Genomic DNA, 24,016 nt, shown 5'->3' with positions numbered 1-24,016 from the left:
CTTTTGGAAGGCTGCAGTCACCTCAGCTGGGTGCCACCTCAGCAATGAGAACCATATGGGGTAATTATGTCACACACAATGTGTGGCACTTGGATGGTCTATTGATGGGTAGAATCACCTCATCAGGGACTTGGTAGGTCCCTGCTCTTCTTTGCTACCTGTCCTTAATACTGCAAGTCCACTGGACTTGGTTATCTCTGATGTGTATGCAGCTCCAGCCTGAGGCAGGCAAGAGATGGAGGATCAAGAGCCCAGTGGTGGGATTAAGAAAAAAAAGGACAAATCTGGGCAAACTGCTAAGCAAAGAGGTTGAAGGCTGTGCTGATGTCAGGAACACTTCACTAAAGTGCCCTGGGTTTGGTCTAGATGGCTTTCTTGGTGGAAGTAAGCCTGAGTTCACAGGTCAGCATGTGCCCAGAGACCTCAGGGGCTCTGCTGAGCTGAGCCCCATTCCAGGACAGCCTGGCTGCAGTCTGACCTCATGCAATGAAGAACCATTGTTTCAACAACCAGCAAAGGAGTCAGTAATTTTTTCTGCAGGTATCCAGAATCCAAACAAACCAACTGAGCCTCTCCTCAATAAGGAACAGGAAAGGAGACAGATGGTGGGTGCCCACTTCTTGCCCTGGCATCCCAACTTTGGTACAGCCAACCTGGGTTTCCAGCAAGCTTCAAGCATCTGCCTCTTTGAGGAGTTGGATTTGCAACATTGTGAAGGCAACACATTCCCATGTCAGGGAATAATTTCGGATTAGCTGCATGCAGAGAGGTCATTATAGACTTCCCTTATGCTTAATCCAGTCAATTAATTGTTTCACAACAGCAGTTTGTTAAGCATAGGCAGGAACCTCTAAATGTTAACCTTGTATCATCAGTGTTTTAAGAGAAAGGCTATGGCCAAGTTTTAGCCTGAATCATACAAAAATGCTACAAATGCTGAGTATTTTCGTTGTTTTTCAGGGTGTAACCCTTCAGACACATTATTGCAAGGGAAATCAAAACTGGATCCATCAGCCAAACATAATCTGATCTAAGTAAACAAGATGCAGAAATAAACTCTTTCAGCTTCATGCTCAGACAGGAATACTAATTTTACTAGTATGCATAAAAAGATATCTTCCCTCCCATAGTTCAGATTATATTAATATTTCCTTTCCAACACACTAATCTGAAAATTATCCTTGTCTAGGGATCACAGTTGAGGGCTCATCTGCAAGGGGCCCTTAGCAGATGTTAATTCTTTAACTGTGAGTGAGAGTGACTGTCCACTCTGCAATGCAATTATCTCATTCACTTTACATTCCCATCTGTGGTCAATTCAGATTAGCTCGCCTGAGTGTCCCCATTTAGACAAGCTCCAGGATAAAAGGGCTTACTGAAGCAGAGTCTCCTTGACAAGATTTTAGTAAATTAGTAACTTATTTCAGTGTTCATCTATTCAGAATACTGCTAATAAATCACTTGGAGACCTCAGCTATTGTTGCTGTTTACTATTTATAGAAGAGGCATATTTGCACTTTGACTATATTCCAGCAACAAATTCTAACATGCTTTTAACTTTTGTAACATCACATTACCACTGTTTTGCTGTGGGATGCGTGTCTTACTGAGCATTTTATTGATCTCGTGCCTTCCGTAGCGGAAAAACCTTAATATGTTTTGCCTTTCTCTGTTACTGCATGCAGCCTGCCTCTCTTCCTTGAGGATTTGAACACCAGACCTACTGGTTTTACCTGAAATTAGCTGTGTAGAGCAGAAGTAAACTGTGTATTTCTATTCAGAAGTCTGACCATGACAGTGAGTAGTTGTAACACTCGCTGCTGAAACTAATAGGAGTTAAAGACAGTAACTTTTACTTTTGAGTCCTGATTTTGGGTTGTAGGAACTTCTGCCTGGTTGGTTTTTTTTTACCTTTTAGGCCCGAATAAGTTTGGTTTTCTTAACTAAAGCTACAGTTTAATTGTGCTGAGATCCTTCAAGGATCTTGTGGGTAACAGAAGATTTGAATTCAGTCACTTGCAGGACTCCACAAAGAACCTGGGCAAATATGCAAGAATAACCTCAAAACAGCCTGGGATGTCAACCCATTAGAGGGCTGCAAACACCTTTTTTAATTGTCCTGTGCCACTGACATCTGCACAGAGAGAAAACAAAGGGCCAAACTGATGAGAAGGAAAGCAAGATCCGGGCAGTTGTTCAGCAATGCTCAGGACATGTGAGACATACCTAGGGAATTATGTTTTCAAGTCCCATATCTACACTTTGTAGAAGTGCACTTCTACAAAGACCTGTTTAACAGCATCTTCCTGATCATCCTATCTTTGGAAAAACACAAATTGCTGGGCTCTGTTCAGAAATGCCATGTGCAAAGGAGAGTCTGTTCAGCTAGGTATGGTTGGGGTGATGGCCAAATCCTGTCCAGCTCTTTGCATTTCATCACTAAATCTAGCAAGACATGGGGACTGTTGTTTCATAAGCACAAGAATAATGATTTCTAGGGAAATTTAATGCAATTAAGTAAATGAGGCTAGGCTGGAGTCAATACCATTATATAGGAGCCTAGAAATCAGTTGTGGTAGCTGGCAGTAGCAGCACACCAGCAGGACACCATCTCACACCAGCCACCTTGCTGATGGCTGTGGTGAAGTGCATCCCTTGGTTTGGTCCTCAAGCTTTCCTTCCTGCAGGGAAACCCATCTTCCCAAGCACTGTGGGGGCTTTCCAAGCAGGTGCAAGTTTCCAGCAGTGGAGGAGAAGAGATTTTCCCTTCAAATAATGAGGCAGCAAAAAGTAAATCAGGGGAAAAGGAGAAACTAGCTTAGTTTTCACCTGGTTATGACAAATCCCTCCCCCTCTCCCATAGGCCATCCTAGAGGAGTAACATGTCCCCTTATGAGGCCTCCTGAATGCTCAGCCTCTCTGAAGGACAAGGGCATGTGTAGAGCAAGAGGCTTCTCCAATCTGCCCCATGATCCTCCACATGATTTCTCCCATTACAAGTAGCCTATAGGATCGTCTCCTTTTCTTCCTGGATTTCCCAGTGCTTTGGCCTTGGGGGTTGGCCCTCTGCTTGGCCAGCTCTTGAAATGCAGCCATCTCTGGGATGGAGCATAGCCAGTATTTAACAGCACATATCAGCAATCCCCTGTTTGGAAAAGCAAGTTTCTAACAACTGATTCTGGATTGACCTCCAATTATGGCTAAAACAAATTATTCTTTGGAGAGAGCTTGACCAGTCTGTGAAAGGGGGGATATTGTAGGCTGCCAACAGCAGAAGGGAATGGGTCCCAGGGCTCCAGGAGACCCTTTCCAAACTTCTTATGTAGGATGCGAAGAGCACTGTACCCACATGAAACAAGGGGAGTTTGGGTAGGCAGAATTTCATTCTCTGAATTGGCATCTGGCCTGTTAGTAGGACATTGCTTCCCTTGAGAAAAGTGCCACAGGATTTCAATGGTTCCTCCGGAGCCTCTCTTCAGGCACTGCACCCCACTGCTTCATTTCACAGTTCATTTTTGGCATGAAGAGAAGGCCAGCTCACTTATCCAGCTCCCAGTTCTCTGGCTAGAAAGCAGGACTGCCATGTTTCTCATTGGGATTCCTGGATACAACTGGTTACAGGGGAAGTGTGTAACCTAAAGCAATGTATTGACATGTCTCAGAAGTTTTGGATCAAAAGCTCATTTGAGCTTAATTGCCATGCAACAGTGGGTGTCATTATGAGATACCCAGTCTAACAACATTCAAAATCCTACACAAATGGTGAAGTTCTCTAATTCTCCATGGGAAGAAAAGAAGTTAATGTCTAGAACCCATTTTACTCAATGCATACGCTATGAGTCTTTTACCACCAGTCTCTCTGCAGCATCCCTCATTCCAGTAATCAAAATCTATAGCTGTGGGTTGAAAGAGGGGTGCTGCTTCTTGTGACCTTTTTGACAGTGTGTGGTTACATATAATTCCAACAGGTGTTCTTTTTCCTAGAATTAAGTGTTTCTCATGATCGCTGGGTAGTTCAAGCAGACAGTCCTATAGACATAAAACCTTTTCACTATAAACAAGAACAGTTGAAAAATATTCATGGAATTGTGTTACTTTTAGGCTGAAAGAAAATCCCCTTGATCCTTAGTACCAATGCAGTTACTGAAACACTAACCTACTGCCTTTCAGGCTTTTGCAGTGGTGTGTTGTGCTCAGAAACTGTTAAAGAGGTTATTCTGCAGCTCTGGGGAGTGAGCCAGCTTTTCTTACAGCCCTGCCAATGAGGAATCAAGTCCAGTTCTTTGCCTGGCTCTTTGGATGTAGCTCCAGGCTTTTTTTGGGCTTCCATTGCACAACAGGTACTGCTGGCTGGCCAAGGCCGAGAACATAAATCTTTTATGGGGATAGGGAAAGGAGGGGAATTGCTGGAGAGATGAGTACTTAAATACCATCTTTTTTGCTGATGGGTCAAAGGATTTCATATCATCAGCTGAGGTGTGATGGTTCATTTTCCTGACTGGGCTAGCACAGCTTTGGAAACGGTGATTCTAAAGATGAGAAAAAGGCAATAATTTTTTCCTTGATAGTCCATAGCCAATGATATCATGCATCTGGAGGGTTTTGTGAACCAGGAAACTTGAGTGTTTCTATCTCTTTGATGAGTAAAAATAGTGGTTAAGCAAAATGGAGCCGTTGTGGAATAAATTATGAATTGTTGGAGAGGCACTATTAACCGGAGATTAAAAAATACAAGAGGTTTGAGCTGTAACAAGATTTTCCTGGTAAGAACAATACTTTTGTGATCATTGACTGCATGAAGACAGGAATGACCTAGCAGTGTTTCATTTTCATTTAATGAAATTATGTAGTTGAATGATGAAGAAAAGCTGAAAAGATGGTTCTCATCTGGCTGATTATTGTCAGAGATTTCAAGGATCCTGGAGAAATTCCAAGTGTCTTCCCTAGCTCTCCTTGTGCCTTTTCCAGTCCCTCACTGGTCAGCTGCTGCATGTGAGTTGGAGCTCTTCCTGGATAGCTTCTCACTTTTGAGAATGGCAGAAGAATGCTTTTAGATTCCCAAAAGACAGAAGTTACCTTGGTATAAATTAATTTGGGAGGGCTGATCATTTGAAATAGTTGGATTTTCCTCCTGAAGTCTTTGTAAGATTGCATAACTTTTGGATGGTGAGGCAAGGGATTATTTGCCTTGATTTATGTACTGTAAAAGAGTGCAGAAGGACTGGAGGCATGGGCCAAATGCTGTCTTATGTCAAATTATATGAAGGGGCCTTGTTAAGGCTGCTGCAGGAGTGCCATTTCTCCAGCATCTCAAGGAGCTCAGGGACTGCTGGTGGTGGTACGCAGTGGGTTTCTGTCATGGTTGCTTGAGGATGTTGATCAAGTGCCAAACACCGTGGCCTGCAAGATTCCAATATTAACTGTGATCTTAGTGTCTTTGATGGTCTCCTCTCTGCAGTGGCAAGGCAGGTTTTCCAATTTCTATTGCTGTTTCACCTCATCCAGGTGATGTTGAAGTGCACACCATGGAGGTGGTCAGACCTCTCCACAAGAAAAGAGGCTCTTCTGCCCTGCAGTCCACTTGGTCTGACAGGCAGAAAAACAAAGTGTTTTAGAGGAGCAGGTGGGTAATACCTACCCAGCTTAGGCTGATGAACTTTCCACACCATGTGATTTATTTGCAGCATCTGCCAAAAGCAGATCTGTCTTTTTTTAGCCTAGAGTCATTGCAATGAACATAGCACAGAGATGCACATTGGTTTCTCTCCTAAAATCTTGTTCTCAGTGTGGTAATATATGAAATAGGTCTGTTTTGTCAGTAGGAAGTACCAGCATTGTGGCCCTATCAGCCTTCTTCATAGGGGGTAGTAGTCCAACAGGCTTAAATTTGTGAAGCAATGAGATTGTTTTCTTAAAACTTTCAGGAGCTTAACATTTAAGGCGTATCTCCAAAAGGTGTTGAAGTTAGTGGCTTCAGAGGTTTTCAGAGTGGACTGATGGGCAGGGACATGGATACACAATGGCACAGGGTCCATTTCTGTAGCAAAATATTCCTCTGCAGACACAGCTGTCCCCTCCAGGAAGAGCCAAGGAGAACCTGGCAGACTTTGACCACACTTATGCAGAAAATCCCAGAAACTAAATTACTGACCAGCAGGGTAAATGCTAGCATAGAGTTGCACCCTCAGTACTGAAAATGGGAGGCAAAAGAAGCTTCCTGCAGAGTATGTGTCTCTCTCAGAAGGTGTATGAGGGCAGTGAATCTGCTGGCTGTTGCCAGCACTAGGTCTGGTGTTCAGATCATGCATCTGACAGCAGGTGTGCCTGAGTGGCTCCTGAGGGAGCCCTGTTAAAACAGGCAGCTCCTGTGTCTGAGGCTTCCCATAGGAAGAAAAAAAAAAAAAAGATTCCCCAAAGGTGTCAGGACAAGTAAGACTGTCCATGTTCCCCAGAGGTACCAAATTAGATTCATTGCTGCAGTTGAATCTTCCTGCATGGCACAGCAAACCTTGAAAGTCAAGCCATCCTCCTATGAACACTAAGACAATCTCACATCAGTCTTCCCTTCATGTGTTGTGGTGTGAGAAGCTTAATTACTCTTTTCTGGGGCACAGGGGGACAAGCACAGAACAGTCTTAGCTTCAAGGTTCCTCTGCAGCACTGAAGGTGACTAAACAGGGGTGTGGGAAGGAGGTGTGAGAACACTCTCTTTGAAGGGGAATCACCTGACTGGTATTGCATTTCTGTAGCTAAATTTACATACAGCTCCATCAATCAGGCTTTTGTGGCTATGATGAGATTATTGCTTCTAGTACATTTCTTGGGTGGAAGTTGAAAGCAGACACTGTGGCAGGTTGACAGCTGGCACACATATTGCATCAATATTAATATTTTTAGTTACACATTTCTACAAATGAAATTGCTCCCTGCGAGTTTTCCTTAATGTTTACCAAGAGAATTGATTATTTGTAACTTTTACATCTAGTGAGCAGGAAAGCTTAATTGCCACAATAAAATTTCCCAACTAAGCTTCTCTGAACAAGACCAGCCAAGGCTGAAAGCAGTTGCCACCTTTGGGTAGTGCCTTCAGGAGAGTTCCTGGGCTGCTGGACGGGCTGGGCTGGCTGTGGAGGGAGGTGCAGGGGGCGGGGGTGCAGGCAGGCAGTGGCTGCGGGATGCCAGAGGCGTAGCACACAGTGGATAGAGCATGGACTGTCTCAGCTTGTGCCATCGTTTGAAATGAAAGCCAAGGCCTGTGGGCACAAGCAGATGTGAGGCAATGCTGGGCACACAGCTGGGAATCCCAGGGCCAGGATGTCAGAGATAAGGGCTTGCTTTCACCTCAGCCCCAGAAACAGGCAAGAAGTGCCTAGCCTCAGCTGCTTGTTGTGCTTGAGGGAATTTTTCAGGAGGCAAAGGGCTGAGGTCCTGGATGTGCTGGCAGATCTCCACCACTGCATTTACTGCCTACATTTTCAGAGCCTTGTCCAGGCACTAAATAAATCAGATCACTTCCAGTGACGTGGAGATTCCACAGGGCCCCAGAATACAAGCCAATTAAGCACATTTATTTAGTGCCTACATACCAAGAGTCACTGCAGACTCCTAATGCAAGCCTTTTCTGTTAAACACTTACTTAGACATCATACGCCCTTTTGTTAAGAGGTGCACATCCCTCATTGCTTTTGCTGTCTATCTGGATAAGACAACAAATTTTGGATTCTTTTTATCATACTATTTTTTAATTTGTTCCTGTAAAATGCATTGAAAGGGATAAATCTACCAGCAAAAATCAAATAAATCAGTACTGAATTTATCTAATGCCCCTAAGCTAATTACATGAATCACTACTATGTCATTGTTGTACAGTAATTATAGATATATTTTCATGCATCTAGGTCAGACAATACGTGTAGAGTTCATCAGTCTCTTTTGGAAAGAAACCACACATCATTTCATGCAATGTTGCCACCCCGGTTTTCATTTACAACCAAGTAAAAATGTGGTTGTTTTTAATATTTGTTTATTGCTTTTATTTCTGCTGTATTCCTGTTTCTTGGCTTGTTCCCATGCGTATATGCTTCCTGAGTCTTCTATCCATTTGTTCTCTCTGTTTGTAATTTATTGATGTTGCCATTTCATGAGCCATCTCCTGCTGCCTTTCTGGCTGAGGCCAGGCTCTCAGCTGGAGGTTGGAGCGTGGCACCTCTGGCCAGGTGCAGGGACTCGGGGAACAGGGAACAAACACATGCACAGCAGCTGCAAGACCCTGTGCAAACCTCTGTAATTGAGCCTGTTTCTGAAGGTCTGTGAGGAAGAAACTTTTCATGGATCACCCATGTCTCTTAAATGTCCCAGGCTTTTGTATCCCAAAGGGTCCCATTCCATTGCTCTGGACACTTGCATCTTGACAAAGGTCCGGGCCCTTGCAGTTGCATTCAGTGGAGGTGGGTCTGTAACTCACTGAGAAATCTTTGCTCCTGGCAAGTCTTTCTTTGGTTTTGTTGGCTTCCTCAGGCAACTTTGACTTCACAGACTATTTTGTTGCTGTCAGAATAATCCATTAGCATTTTCCTTCCCACTGTGGAGATATATATAAACAGGTCCCTTTACTGCCTCTCACACATAAACATGTTAGGGTACTTCTTCAAGTGGTTATTTGAGTGCACCACGTCTGTGGCTGGCTGCTGCTTTATTTATATACAGGGCTACATTACTGCATCTGCAGAAGGGTCAGGAGCTCAGCCTTCTTCTGCCACTAGAATTTGTGAAATAATCAGCAGAGCAAGAGTTGCTCATGACAACCCATGAGGAAATTGAAACCTTGTGAAAATTTATTAGAGGCTGTCTATGCAATGATGTGGCCAAACTGCAGACAGCTGCAGTGGTCTGGCTGAAGAGCACAGTACTTTTACTCCATGGCATGTGCAAGGTACTGTGGGACAGCTTATCCACTCCTGCTCCCTTGGAGTGGAATGGGCTTCCTGTGGGAGTGGAGCGGGCTCCCTTCTGCCACCAATATGCATCACACCAAGAAGGTCAGGGGAACCCAACCCTCTTGAGCACAACAGTGACATTCATTCCTCACTCAGAGACTGCAGAGTACAGCTCCTATTTGGCTGTGTAGAGAGACCACCACAATGAAAAAAGAAAAACAACAAAAAAACCACAAACAAACAAACAAACAAACAAACAAACAAACAAACAATCACCTCTGTGTAAGTTTTAAGTCACTCCTCAATTGATGTTTCTTCATGCAAAGGTTGTTTTTATGATCCATCAGCATCATTCCACATATCACAGAAGGAATATTACCCCAAGGACTAGATATTTTGTTTCTTAGCTGTTCTATTTGCCTCTTGGTGTGTGACATGAGTTATTGCTAGATACTTAATTTTAAATGGAAGCTGAGATAAAGTTTCAGTTCCTGAGACTGTATTTAAGAAATATCCCAAATATCACAATATTTTTTGTGAGCTAGCAACACTGGGAATGAAAACATCTTTCTGATAGGATATAATATGGATGTAAAGCACAGAAATACTTGGGTGCTTCAATGTATTACCTCTGACTTGTTTTACAAAATATAACATTTTAATTAGTGCATACATTTCAGAGCTGCTGGTGTAAAGATCAGGGCCTCCCACGCTTTGCTATCATATGTGGGGCTAACTACTGCATAAGTCACGTTGTCTGCCTCATGTTGTGATGCCAGGTTTTGATGTTTTGCTAGAAGGCCTCATACACAGAGACAGACTTGAGTGGGAGACAGAAGTCTGGTCACCCTGAGGTGCTTACTGGTGGGGCTTGCTGCCTGCAGAGTGGCTGAGGACCATTGCCCAACAGAGTCCTGGCTGAACAGTGGCACTAGGGAGACAATGGGCTTGTAAAACCAACATCCTAAGACGTGGCACACACATGTTGACAAAGTGTTCTTTTCTTTTTTTTCCTTCACTCTTCCTCTACCTTGCTAAAACTAAACAATATTTTGGTTGAGGAGATCTCCGATTGCTGTAGCTGGGAGTTGCCAGCAGAACCAGAGGTGTGAAAACCTGGTCAGGTCTGCTGTGCAAACCATGGCTCAATAGCAGAGAGGATGCTGAAACCCTATGCCCATCCTGTTGGTGGGACAATTGCATGGAAAAGCCCAAGAAGAGGTAAAAGCAGGAAATCTAGCACAGCCTATGTGTGTACGTGTGGCTGGGCTGCTGGAAAGCCCAGGGGTGCAAACCCATGATACCTGTGTAACACCAGTGTGGTCCCAGTCACGTGCAGACTCCTGAGACCAGCTGGGATAAATTAGTCATGTTAACGACTGAACAGGAATATCTTGCTGGGAAACACATCCTTATCATTATTATACAGTGTCTGAGGGCTTGTAGTATCCCAGCTGAATCTGCTGTGTCAGAGCAGATATTTGCTATTTGTAAGATGCCCTACGTATTATAATGACCAGTTAGTATTTCATTACAGCAGGGCTGCTGGGGTCTGGGATGGAGGGATGGGGATGTTTACTGTCCTGGCAGTGCTGAGACCAGGCTCACTCTGTTACACAGCTGCAGGGCACAGTGTAGCTCCCCAGGCCAGGGCTGCTGGGCACAGCCACGGCAATACAGGACACCAGGGGGGAGCAGCTGAGAGCCCACAGCCCCTGGGAATTACAGAGAGAGTTCATGTTTAGCATCACTGTTTTCATGTAGCCATAAAAAGAAATGTTTGTAGCATTTTAGGGTCTGAGCAGGAATACTGGCTCCATTGAAATCAGCAACATAACTCCCCCTGAATTCCACACAGACAAGATTTAACTCTGTCAGTGCAGAGGCACTCAAGGTTATTGATTTCCTTGCTGCGATTGTCTTTACTAGAACCACGAACATCAGTCATTTGCATTAAACAGGGACAGATAAATAAAGAAAACTGAAAGCACGAGAGGAAATTCTGCAGCTCCATCTAGCATAAATTGTTCCCATTTATATAGTTCCTTCCCTGCTCTCATCTGAATTAGGGCAAACAAAGTATTCTCTGAGATGCAATTTATGTAATATCAAGAAACCCAAAATGCTAGTTTTTACTGAAAATTCTTTACCCAGCATTTTCTATCAATTCCAGTAAAAGGACATCAATGTCTTCAGTTTGGATTTTTCCCAAGGAATTTTCTTTTCATATCTGAAAGCATTTTGTGTTCACAAAACCACTAGCAAGTAAATGTGATCAGAATGATCTAAATTTGGGTAAATAACAAACCTTGGATAGAGGTGGAGGATTTGATAGTTGGGGCTCACTTGGGTTTCTATTGATATATGGTTTATACTTTTATTTTGGGAAAGAAGAAAAACTCTGTATATACGTGAAAGAGAGGAGGAAAACACTCTTTTGAAGTGTGTTACTGTTTATTAATACCCCTCATTGGACTCAACACTTCTGCACAAGGAGCATGCTCACCAGCCTTGTCCTCTGACCACCTCTCCCAGTTAACCTTCTCCCTTACCTGTGCCTTTCTGGCAGAAGATGCTCAGACAGCTTTTGGAGGGAGTGTTTGCAGGAGGGCAGCGCAGAACTGCAGCCACGATGTGTTTGCCAGCGTGCAACACCCAGCTCCAGCCCGGCCAAGCCCCGCTGTTACCAGCATGCTGGTGGCACCTGCGCTTGGCAAAAGCACGCTGCCACCATCCAGCTCCAAAACAAGGGCTAAATCTCCTTCCAGGCTGACACAAAGCTTCCTCTGGCTGCATTCGGGCAGCCCTGGAGAAAAGCCAGGTCCCAGCCAGGAGCAGTGCCAGCAGTAGTGGGGCTGATGGAAGCAGCAGCTGGTAGGCAAAGCCTGTGGGCAGGCCAGCTGGCAGCACTGTGGTCATTATTTCCAGGATCTGTGGATCCTGGTCAAATAAAACGGAAGCCTTCATCAGCTAAAGCGTATCAGCCACTTTCTATGGAAGGAGTGGATTTAGGGGCAGGAGGCTGTGATCCCTGATAGCGACAGCAGCAAGTTGGTGCCCTGCCTCTCACCAAGCAGGAAACAATGGTCACCTCCTTGCTGCCTGCAAGAGTCTGGCCAGCATTTTGGGTGGCATGGATGGTTTCAGTGGGGCAGCACTGTAGTTTGAGGAGGTTTTAACTCACTGCTGGGAGTAGTGCATGGAGCCATTAGCTGCATCACACCCTCAAGCACTCAAGTGATTTGATCAAATGTTGTTTATAATTATCATAGTTCATCAAGCTGTCTGTGACTGTTCAGTAACTGTTCAGTGAAAAACTACTTAACTATTCAGAAAATGTCACTGTAAGTTGAATGTACCAATAGCTAATATATGTCATAGATGTGTTGTTTAATGTCAGTGGTAGTCATATAAAGTATATGCTGTTTCTGTTTCCTCATTGTAGGCAGCTAGACCAAAAACTTTAAAATAAGCCTTTTCCATTTGAAAACAAATTTTCAAGAAAATTCATTATTTTATGTAGTGCTCTCAATATTCAGCTTGAGCCAATATTTACCTATTCAATCAGACTGAAGCTAAAATAAAGAATGAATTATAAGTATTTATTTAAACTTTGGAAGCCCCCCTATTTCCTTTCTTTCTTATCTCGGTTTTCTTGATTATCAGCTTGCTGTCACTAATTGCCACATCTAATCACTTTTCCACTAGGAAACAGCCTGGGACTGATAAGAACCAAATATTTGGAAATATGAGCTATATTTGTTAAAAAATTGACCCATTCTGGGAGAGAGAACATTACTGAAGAGTCCCCTCACATGCACATCACCTGGCAAGGTGCTAGTCTCTGTGCTGGGCCACACCACATTGCAGGGGCACCCACCTCTGATTTGAGTTAATGGCAAAATGTCACTTGACACCCACAAGGTCCTTACTTCTTGTGAAGAGGAATATAAGGGGTGGGGGGGGGTTACCCTGTGCACACTGATTTGGAGGTTGATTTGCTGCTCCCACCCCTTCTAGAGGGGGAAGAACGTCATGAGAGCCTGGTGCATGCTCCCAGAGAATGCTGTCATTGCCATTTCACACCATGGCCCACCCTGGGGCTGGCTGACATCCTTCGTTCTGCTTCACCTGCTGTGTTTCTCTGTCCAGGTGATCTTCCGAGCCCTGTCACCACCTTACGCCGAGGAGGACCCGTACAGCGCAGAGGCCCAGGCGCAGCTGAAGATCACCAACCTGCGAGTGCGGCTGCTGGAGCGGCAGGGCTGCCCCTGCCTCCCGGCCAGCCCGGCCCCCCAGCCCCCGCCATCCCTGCACTACGCCGTCTACGACTTCATCGTGATGGGCAGCTGCTTCTGCAATGGCCATGCTGACCACTGCATCCCTGTCGCTGGATTCAAGCCCACCAAGGCAGCTGGGGTTTTCCATGTGGTACGTACATGCACCCAACAATGTCTGCACTGCAGGAAAGCAGAATTTTAAAAATAGTAAGGGACTGTATAGAGTATGGTGTAGGTCCAAGTATGCAATATTTGATGTGCGATGCCCTGGACTCCAAACACAGTGAGCAGAAATGGTCTTTACAAAGAGGGTGGTCTCCATGTGAGGCTGAACTTCTGAACTTCCTTTGTGCCTTGCTGTGGGACTCTCATTCTTCAAATGTGCTCCACAGTAATTTATTTATTTCAGGTAAATCTTTAAAAATAAATAAATTGCTGACACCCATCTTTCCCCAAATGCTAACTTGAAATAACACAATATCTAAAGGATAAAAAATGCAGGGCATTTTGGTAACAAAGAAGGAGGAGAGCTTCTCTGAAGATATGAGACATCACATAACTACCGTTGCTTCTGGAGGATCCACAGATATTGGGTTGGGTCTTGAACCAAGTGGATAGAGATGGTTTTGACTCACTCATGGGCTTTCTCTTGCACTTTGAAATGCCTTTCTTTGGATAAAAACTCTATGCTCTGGTTTCAAGGAGCATCACAAGAGCTCTGAGGTCAAATTCCTAAGGTCCCACCAAGACCTAAACTCCAGGGAAGCAAGATCCACTAACCCATAGGGCAGGTGATGGACACATCAGTGGCCAACACATTGGATGCCTGTGGCATGGCATTCCTGCACCCAGCCAATCCAGGGACACTTCCTGCCGCCAGCACATCTTTTTGCTCATCTGGGCTGGCCCTGAAAGCTCTGGCTTTGCTGGAGGAGGAGCAGTAGGGAAAGACAGAACAGCCAAACACACTGTGCTGAATAATGTTAGACAGAGAAAGATCATAAAAAAAAAAGAAGGCAGTTAGTCTAGGTAAGGAGTCCAGCTCTTTGGGGGGCTCTCATTTCACTTAAATTACAGTCTCGGACATGAAGCAGACAGGATGTTTCCCTTCTAATAGAGCTAGCCCTACATCTTGAAAATATACCAGTTTGAAAGCATGCAGCACTGTGATTGATAAGACTGTTTCAAGTAGCTCTGCTTTCTGCAGATGTCCCCTGAGTGAAAGTCTTTGAAAGGAGCTGTTTGCTCAGGATTATTTTGGTGGGATACAATTGCATGGGAGCGTGCCCTGGAGCACCACTGAGAGTTGTAAAGGAGCCTGCAGCCAAATAGGCTTCCAGTACAGCTACAGGCTATGGCAACCAGAGTGTGCAGGTAACAGGCAGGGCTGGAGGAAGGAAGCAAGTGCCAAAATCGCACTGAAAACAGAACAAGAAATAGCAACAAACCCCTGTGCTGGCCCCGAGGGGGAAATTCAACTCTGGTTATAAATGCTTATGTGGCAGGAGTCCCAAAGGTGACGTTTCTGCAGTGAGGCTGACTCATTTTGCTGTGTCATAATGTGTTTTACTAACACCTCATTCTGCATGTCCTGTGAGGGATGTACCAGTGTAGGGGTGACATAGCCCCATGGTTTGCAGGGAGGGTCAAGGTGTGGCAAGAGCTTTCCTCTCCCAATACCACCTTTTCCATCATAGAGGTGGGACAGTTTTGTCTGAGCCTAGTCTGTGCCAGGCTCCTGTGGCATGAGGCTACTGCTGTTTGGGGACTGCAGTGGCACCCATGTAATGCAACACAGCCTGGGGTTTGCTAGTGCATTGCATCAAGATTGGAAGAGAGAATTATTTCCAAGGTGATAGGAATAATTCATCACATACATGAATGAGCAGAAAAGGGACAAAAGATTGCAATGTCCGTGGCTGCTTAAGTGGTAGAAGTCAAAAAACTTCTGAGAAGAGAGTAGGATTTCAGAGAGGGAGCATTTTTTATACATTTCAGCTGAAAAACTCACAGAAAACATAATTCTAAAAATTATGACCAGTCATTCAGGAGTTGGATGGAGACTTCAGTATAGTCTTTATGAACCTCTACCTCCCAAGGGTTTTATCAGAACCATCAGTGTAAAACAGGACAACTAAAGCAGGGAAGCACAGTATCATTTCACAATACGATTATAAAATCTGGCTCTGTTTTTATGCTTGTTTAGACAAGAGCACTCCTGAAGAATAACCTTTAAGTTAGAGAGTTAGCATCAAAATTTAAGCATGTTTAAGATCATTAAATAAAAAAAAAACAAACAACTTTTCAAAAAAATCTATGTGCAAGTATTCTTAACGCCCCCTCCCCACCACTGTTCTCAGCCTACAGGCAAAATCCTAAATGCAGCCTTAGTTTCAGTCCCTGCTTGGCCAGCAGAAGACACAGATGTGATATATTTATTTTTCTCTTGGGCTGCTCTGAACAGTAAGCTGGGGTATCCCAGCAGCACTGGGCACAGCTGCCAGGTCTCAATCAAATCTTACAGAGTGACCAGAAGCATTTCAGCCACCTCACCCAAAGACGATCTGACAAAAGAGCGTGGATATGTGAGAATGCTGGGGGCTGCTGTTCTGGCAGGTTTGAAACAGGATCCTGACCCAATGGGCCAGGATGCTCAGCTTGGGACATGGGCCCAGCTTGCTGCCACAGGATTCCTCCCATTGGATGTATTTTTTTCTTGAGATCTTGGCAATTTTGTGTTGAGAAGGTGACGGTTTTGAAGGTACATATTGTGAGTGGCTGAAGTGAGGCTACAAGTCCACTTAGCTGTGAAATAATACTTACCTGGGACACCCTCAGGGTGTGGGGTTGGGATGCAAACAGGGTGGCTTAATGAACAAAGAGGGGCTCCTTCTGCCCTGGCAGAAGCAGCTCTAGCTTCATTTTCTGGGGTGGGGAAACCTCTGTTTGCAATCTGTCTCAGTCAAGTCAAAGCAAAGTTCAACTTGACAGAGTCTGAGAAGAGGTTTGTTTCTGTGCCCTCATCACTGTCTAGCTGCAAAACTCTCCATGATGCTCCTCTCCTCCTGGAAATTCCCCCACCTGCCCTTTCTCCTAAAAGAGAATGGAATTTGTGTAGGAAAACTCTGGGGTTTTTTCAGTGTCAGAAATACCATGTCAGCCTTTAGGTGAATTCTGAATATATAGGTGGAACTTCTGCTCATGGAAATATACCTTCTAGCAGAAGGTATATTTCCATGAGCTCCCCGGAGAAGACCTGGCTGCCTAGGATGGCAAGGGCTGGTCCTCATGGGTAGTATGATCCTGTTTATCCCTTGTTGGACACTTGTGTGCAGCAAACAACTGTCAGGTCGATACAGATACACTTTCTCTCTTTCCTACTGCTCCCAAATTTATTCAAAGGGCCACTACTCAAATCTCATCAGCAAAAGCCCAATGCAAACCCAGGAAAATGTGTGCATATACAAACAGACCTCCTACCATACCATGCTAAGCAGCTGATTACTTCTTGAGCTGCATTACATGTCAAACCACAATTATGACCAAACAAGTGAATTCACATATATAGGAGATTTTTTTTTTCCTCTGATCTGTGGCACAGGAGCTCCTCACTCTTTGCCAGTACCTCTGCACATGAAGCCATTGCATTGCATGCTTGCATGCATGCTTGCATGCATGCTTGCATGCCTCTTACCAGCTAATGCATCTCTGTGGCCTGCTTGCAGCTATGGCAAGTGGCAATGCAAGAAAAAAGGCAAGTGTTGTGTAAGCCAGGAGATAAGTAGAATCTTGCAATTTAGGACTCCAAAGTGGGGGAAGCAAACCCAGAGGTACCTCACATAGGTTCTGCAGTTCTGTCTCAAGGTGAGAGCTGGAGTTCATCCATATCAGAGACTCCTTGGCCCTCCCTGAATGCGGATTCCTGCAGCTTAGCCAGCTGAACTCTCCAAGCTTCTTCCATAGTTATGAAGGTCGGGATCCTGGGTAGACTAAGATGCTCTGCTAAAGCACTTCTGTGCGGTTAGGCAGGGTGAATATTCCCCCCGCCCCAGTTCCCATGTGGCCAACCCAGTGGCTGTTATAAATTGTTATCATGCTACTGACATCAAAAGATGTTCAAGGTCTTCCAGAGCAACGCTGACAGAAGCCTATTGTACAAGGAATTTTAAAAAAAACCTACTGCACAACCCCCACACCCTGGACAACAGGCTTTGTATTCTTTCACAAGAACAAGATAGGATATGAGAATTTTCTCATGCATAAATTTGGTTGTCTGGTGCTTTGGGAAAAGAATACCTCTCCATGTGCTGACAGCCACCTGTGGGCATTGGTTCTAAAACTGGCACAGCAGTTAGAACACAACACAGTTTAAAAGCTATGGTTAGAGACTCAGTGTGAATGCTGCCATTTTCCCTTAGGCTAGTATCATGCCCATTTTCCATGAAAGCTAAAATAAATAAAGGAGAGAAAGAAAAAATACAGTTTTAGCAGTTCCAAAAAGGAAATTCTATTAAAAACAGTTGCCCCTCCCAGCTATTTAGACTGTTTACGCTATCAGGTCTTTGGGACATTGATTTTCTTTTAGTGTGCATTTGTGCTGGACTCCATATAGTGGGTAAATTCTTACAATATAAATCAATTCATAACAGGTTGACTGAAAGCACTTTTCCCTCAGTGTAGCAGTCTTTGTCACTGCCTAACATTTTGGAACATGATAAATATGGGGAAAAGGATTTTACAGGATTCAACTAAAGAAAAAGGCCTATGTATGTGCAATCTGAAAGGAAGCGCTGGAAAGTTATAATTTGGCAACAAAAGGCTCTGGAAGGAAGCATGCCCTAGCAACTCTCTTTGTATAGAGAAATCAGTCACTCGTTTATCTTAGAGAAGGCAACTTTTGTAACACTGTTTGCATTGTGCCCTCTAATGACTGACGTTGCGATGGGGCTGTCAAGCTAAGAAGGGGAACAGTGTGAAAGTGAACTGGGATATAAAGACCCCATGACAAAATGAAAAATGTTATAGGAAGGCCTTGCTGCTTAAATGAGTCAGGAGCCGTGTGAATGCTTAAAGGAGTGAGACAAACTGGGAATTGTGTTTGTGTACTTAGTGATGCTCTATAATGACCCTAGTGGCTATGCCTTACAACTAAGTTGAGGTGAGTGAAAAGGGAAGAAAATATGTGCTTTTCCATCCTGTAAATGCACAGGGATCAGATTCTGCCTTCAGAAAGCTGCTGAGATGCTGGAGAAATCCTGAAGGCCAGGTATGTCATTTTCCCAGTCTACCTTGTGTCCCACCAGAGCTGCTGGGCTGGTTTCTCAGCCCCGTCTCCTAGCTCCTCTGTGACATGACAGGGTATTTGTATGGCAGACCAGTCTTGCAAGTGGCCCTCCTACAGCTCTTACAGACATTAATTTTGTCCAGCGTAGACAGTCTGTTGGCTGTTTCTCACCTGCTGCCACTTCTCCTTGTATTACTCCTTCTTGACCTTTCTCTTATTTCTAGCTCTCATAGTATTTCTTTATAACTAAAAAAATACATGTCTTTCTATGGGCTGCAAGAAAGGGCTTGCAAATATCCACCTTTTTTTGTTGTTTCCAATGCATAAAAATGTTTGCTGTCATGCTGGAATTATGTAAAAGAAAGAAGATATTTTCTTCAGTCGGATAAAGCTAGGCTGGAGAGACATTTTTGGGTGGTAGTCATTGTAATGCTATTTTAAGAGAACAAATACATCAGCCTGAGGTGAGGTTTTTGAATCACTTAGGTATGACTTTTCATTAAACTTCTGTGAAAAAGGAATATAGAAAAGAAGATACTAATCAAATGGTTGCACTGAGAAGCAAGCTGTTAAAGACTCTGTTTCCCTCTGCTCCCTTCAGTTTGACTCTAGCTTCTTCATTAGTAGGTCTGCACCCCACGCTCTGCATGGCTGAGAGGGGTTGGTGCCACGATGAAACCTGAGGGGACCTTGGAGAGGCAAAGTTTTCTCAGCCCATTTAAATAGCAGTGCTGTAAAGGCACGGCAGCGTCGGAATTGGGAAATCTGCTGCCTTTTGCAAAGCTTACTCCCAAAGACTGGGGTCTGGGTAGCTGCTTCTGATACAGAAGTGGGGTCAGCCAGGCAGGCCATTGCATCCCATGCCTCTGCAGGAGTTCATCCAAATGTGAATCCCACTGAGATTACAAGTCCCCGGCCCTGCAGCGAGCAGGGGCACACAGGTTTTCAAAGTTAAGTGTGCATTGCAGGCTGGGCTCCTGAGCAGCCATGCTGGGCCCTGCCCAGGCGAGCAGAGGGCATGTGGGATCCACAGGGGGATCTGTGCCTGAGGGAGCAGCTGATGGAGGCTGGATTTGATAAACCCTGAGGAAAGGAAACTGCAAGGCAGCACCCTTATGAAAAGATTGAGGAACTGGTTCCTCCTGGTCCAACTGGACAGCACCCACAGAGTCAGGCAGGAGCCCAAGCCCTCAGGCCTCTGTGCTGGTCCTGTGCTTGCCTTTGCACAGATGGCAGAATCGTGCTGCTCTGTTATTTTTTAAGCTTTTCAGCCAGACCATTTGTTTCCTTTTGCCCAGGTGCATGGCACCTTTACAAGCAATCAATACTACGAGAGTCATGCCATGCTCTGCCTCTGAGTCTATCTAGATAAACACCAGCTGGCTTGATTTGCATAATCTCCAACTTGGATCTTTTGCAGCTGTCTTTGCCACAGCATGAGAGACCACAAGTCTTCCATTGCTGCAACAGTTTTTTAATTATATACAGCCTTTTTCCTTAGAGTCCACATAAAGATTAATATTAATATGTTGGTGCACAGCTATTCAGTGGTTTACTTATTAGCTCTGCATGCCAAATTAATGGTGGGACAGCAGATTCTTGGTATACCCATCCTATTCTGTTTTATTTTCACCCACCTTCCTTTATTTCAGCAATGCAACATGCTCTATTATATTGTACTTGTATATTACTGTACAGAAAATACAAGCTCTTTCTCTTTAGAACCATGAATCCTCCTTGGTGGGGCATTTTGCTTTGCTCTCTGCTGATGCCTTGGGATGCTTAATCAATCCTTTCGGGGTTTCTGAGGTGCTGCTGAGTTTTGGATGTGTTTTTGGATTGTTAATGCTAAGCAGCCTCTGGATGATTGATTGGGTCCCAACTGATTCTTTGTGTGGCTTTGGCAAGGAGCAAACTGAATTTGGAGAGTGAGACTACAGGCTGTGGGGACAGAAAGGAGAAGCACACATCCCCACAGTAATCCCAAGTGTCCCCATGTCTGAGACAATTTCCATTTGCAATTCTTCTCCCATGTCCTTCTCACTTTGGCAAGATGATTGCAAAAGCACCCTCTGACTCCTTCCAGTTACCTTCCCTTTCTGATCACATATGTCCTGCGTCTGGTGGGTCCCTCTACCCTTACAGTTGGGACAGTCCTATGAGGAAGAGTTTCTGGAGGATGTCTCTGGCCACAGATGTGGTTCAGGTTAGTACAGCATGTCTAGCCCCAAGCAGTCAATGTCCAAAGGGCTTGCAAGAAACTCCAAAAGTGGAGGAACTACCAAAAGTGGCATCAAAGAGTTATGACACCATCAAAACCACCAGAAGATGACCAGTATAAGTTTAGTCATCTTCTGTTTCCATGCAGGTGTGTATGCTTTTAAATGTGTGTGAAGAGATTTTGTAACATTGGTTTGTGTGTGGACCTTGCCTAAAAAATATGGGAGAGAGAAATTTATCTACAGGTGGTAATTGAGGAAAGGGAGGTAGCTGAGAGATTGAAGAATATTTTGTTGGTGGTAGCAAAAATGAAAATATGAAAACACAAGACACACTTTCAGAACTAAATATACCCTCCACAAATTTGTTGTTTCTTTTCTATACTTACTTCTCATTCTTTTCAAACATTAGCACACATTTAAGCTTATATGAATGTGGTAAGCCAGATAGATCAAGTAGTATCTGCAGTGAGACCAGCTAATATCTGTGATGAGTCCAGATAGCACAGAAAACAATGTTAGCTTAGTATTTTCACTTTAACTTAGATGCTTGTGCATTCTGACTCCATCTGTACCTACCCATTGCTTATAATACCCAGTTGCTGTTCTGTGTTTTTTAATGATCTGACATTTTCATAGAGCAGGAATGAATTCAATAGTTTTTGAAAGATCTTGCTATTTTCATTTCTTGGAAGGACTTTCCAGGTCAGTTTTGAAATTTTATCTGTACTGGTTACATTTAACTCCTGTGAGATAGCAGCTGAAATCTATTCATTGCAAATTAATAAATCAGAAAGTCATCATAAGCCGGGAGTGTGTGGGGTGGTGTGTGTGTGCACCTATGTAGTAAGCAGGAGCTGTTTACAGCATGTTCAAGGTCCTCTTCTGTTTTGTTTACTGTTCAGGCTTTTCACAGGAACCTTTTTGTGTGGCAGTCTTGACAGGAAGTCATGCAGGAACAGCACACTTGTAAAACCACAAGTTAACTCTGTGGAAGGCAGCATTTTCCAGTAGCAGCTAAAGCCATGCCTCAGCACCAGGCACCCCACTACCCTGTGCTCCTCTTGATGCCAAAAGCAGCCAGCAGCTGGTGCAGCTTTGTTGTTTTTATGGCCAACTTGTGGTATGAACATTGGGCCATGCTGGCAGGGCAGACTGAGACCCCTGGCTTGATCATGAGCAGGAGGAGAAGTCAAAACCTGCCATGCTCCATGGGAAAAGGTAGGGCCAGGGGTGCCAGCAGAGCCATGCTGCTGCAGAGCTTGATCTTGTTGCATCAGGCACTGCCAGCTGCTCATACCCTCTGGCTACATCCTGTTTTCTTTGCATTTGCCAACAGGGTGAGTAATGCCAGCGACTGACAGGGCAGCTGGCACCAAGTGTGCTTAGCTGGCTTTTCATCTCTAATTACCCCCTTACGCTGGGCTGTCTAGCTCTTAAATTATCTGTCATGAACATGTCCGAGTATAGTCAGTCACGGGCCTTGTGCTATCCTTGATTCTTCCTTTGTGGGACAAAAATTCTGCCTGGGATGAGTAGATATTTATGTTTCAGGGGGTTGATTTTCTTTTTTCTCATAATTATTTGTGCTGGAGATAGCTGGGCACACAGAGCTGGGTGCTGAGATCGTAGGTGCTATTCCTGCAGTACTGAAAAGGTGTATTTATGTTTATGAGAGAGAAAAAGAGAAAGGTTTTACAGTGTTTCCCAAGAATGCTTTGAATCCTGGAATTTTTTAATCTCTTCTGGAAATTCATACTGCATCTGGAAGTGGCTATAGACCCTTTTAGATCTTAAAAGAAAAAAAAAAAGGTAAGATTATACAATACTGTGACATGCAGATCTACACATACTAAACTAACTGAAAGTGTAACTATAGAATATTTGCCCTTGGCTGAACTGGACACCATGCTAAGTCCCTCCTTCTAGTCAATGCAATAGCATGTAGCTGGCATGCTATTTCCTGTGTGTGGGCATTGCTAGAGCCCTGGAGACTCTGGTCTTTGCTGTGGGTGATCCTTGCTCTTTTCCCTTACTAGGTCCATGGGAAATGCATGTGCAAGCACAACACTGCAGGATCCCACTGCCAGCACTGTGCCCCACTCTACAATGACCAGCCTTGGCAGGCTGCCGATGGCAAAACCGGAGCCCCCAAGGAGTGTCGGTGTAAGTAGCCCATTAGGAATGGTGTCTCCAGATCCTCTGCCAGAGTGAAATGCTTCATCCATGCGTGCCTTTCTCCCGTGAGTCCAAGAGGCAGCACATCCCGGTGATGGGGAGGTGCTTTCCAAGCAGCTCAGTGAGTGAAGAGGCACTGCCACAGCCCTGCCCAGCACTCACCAAGCATCTGTGTGACAAGGACAGCCCTGGTTGCACAGCCCCTCACTTGGCAATCCTCACAAGACTGTGATGTCTGTTGGCTTGGCCTTTCTCTGGGATCTAAGTGCATCTACTGGGGTAAGGTCTGCTGCTGTGGGCAGACTGCAGCCTACCAGGGTATCTTGGAGGTGACAAGGGGCCAGATTTGTCCTCTCCATGGACACCACTGAAAAACACCTTTGTAGGAAGTATGACTTTCTGCTGCTGGATGTGGGCTCTGGTCACTGAGGGCAGGAGAAGCCATGGGCTCTGGAGGTTTGAAGATCAGTTCTGCAGTGCCAAGAAGGACACTTAGGGAGAGTGCTGCTAGCAGGGGAATGCAAAGGTCATGCATGGGGCCATCTGCTTCAGTAAGAGCAGCAGTCTAGCCAGAAGGGTGCTGAGGATTACCCACACCACCCCAGGAAGGCTTGCAGGCACTCAGCAGACCTGCCCTGGCTACAGTGCTATCCATACATAAGCAACCAGCAACCTGCCTATGTGAGCTATGGTCATGCTCACTGCAGTATGGATGATCCCTGAGGGAATGACAGTGAATTCCTACTTACACCAGCAGCATTTGATGAGCAGGCATTGGAATAGATCTCACTTGACCCTTGACTTCAGTCATGTGGGCACACAGACTTCCTCCACTGCCAGCACAGGGTAAGGAGGATGTTGTATTCTCTCACATACCTCTCCTCCACCTGTCTTTTTCCTCCTTCATCTGCGGGGAGCATCCTGTCAGCACCCTCATGGCAGATGTTGTATAGGGCAGTGCTGATTTCTAAAGCTGAGAGAGAAGTATCCTTCCTCAGCAGGACCAGTGAATGTGGGTCTCTCTGTTCTGGCCTGACCACCTGTGGCTGTCCTGGTACTGGAAAACCTGTAGTGGAAATAAAAAAGTTAAAGAAAATACTTTTTTTTAAATGTTATCTC

At 44.7% G+C, this 24,016-nt stretch overlaps 1 protein-coding gene across 1 annotated transcript in view; it reads left to right on the top strand.

Annotated features, from left to right (window-relative positions):
* The window catches only part of NTN4 (netrin 4), a 47,546-nt gene that overhangs the window by 7,639 nt on the left and 15,891 nt on the right, over positions 1 to 24,016 (top strand). The window contains exons 3-4 of the mRNA XM_021527964.3: positions 13,089 to 13,367; positions 22,759 to 22,885. Coding sequence (XP_021383639.2) covers positions 13,089 to 13,367; positions 22,759 to 22,885 — 406 coding nt within the window. The remainder of the gene's footprint in view (positions 1 to 13,088; positions 13,368 to 22,758; positions 22,886 to 24,016) is intronic.

The sequence above is a fragment of the Lonchura striata genome, chromosome 5 (assembly GCF_046129695.1).
Source record: "Lonchura striata isolate bLonStr1 chromosome 5, bLonStr1.mat, whole genome shotgun sequence".
NCBI lineage: Eukaryota > Metazoa > Chordata > Aves > Passeriformes > Estrildidae > Lonchura > Lonchura striata.
Note: the sequence above shows the minus strand (reverse complement) of the source record. Positions and strands in the feature narration are given on the sequence as shown.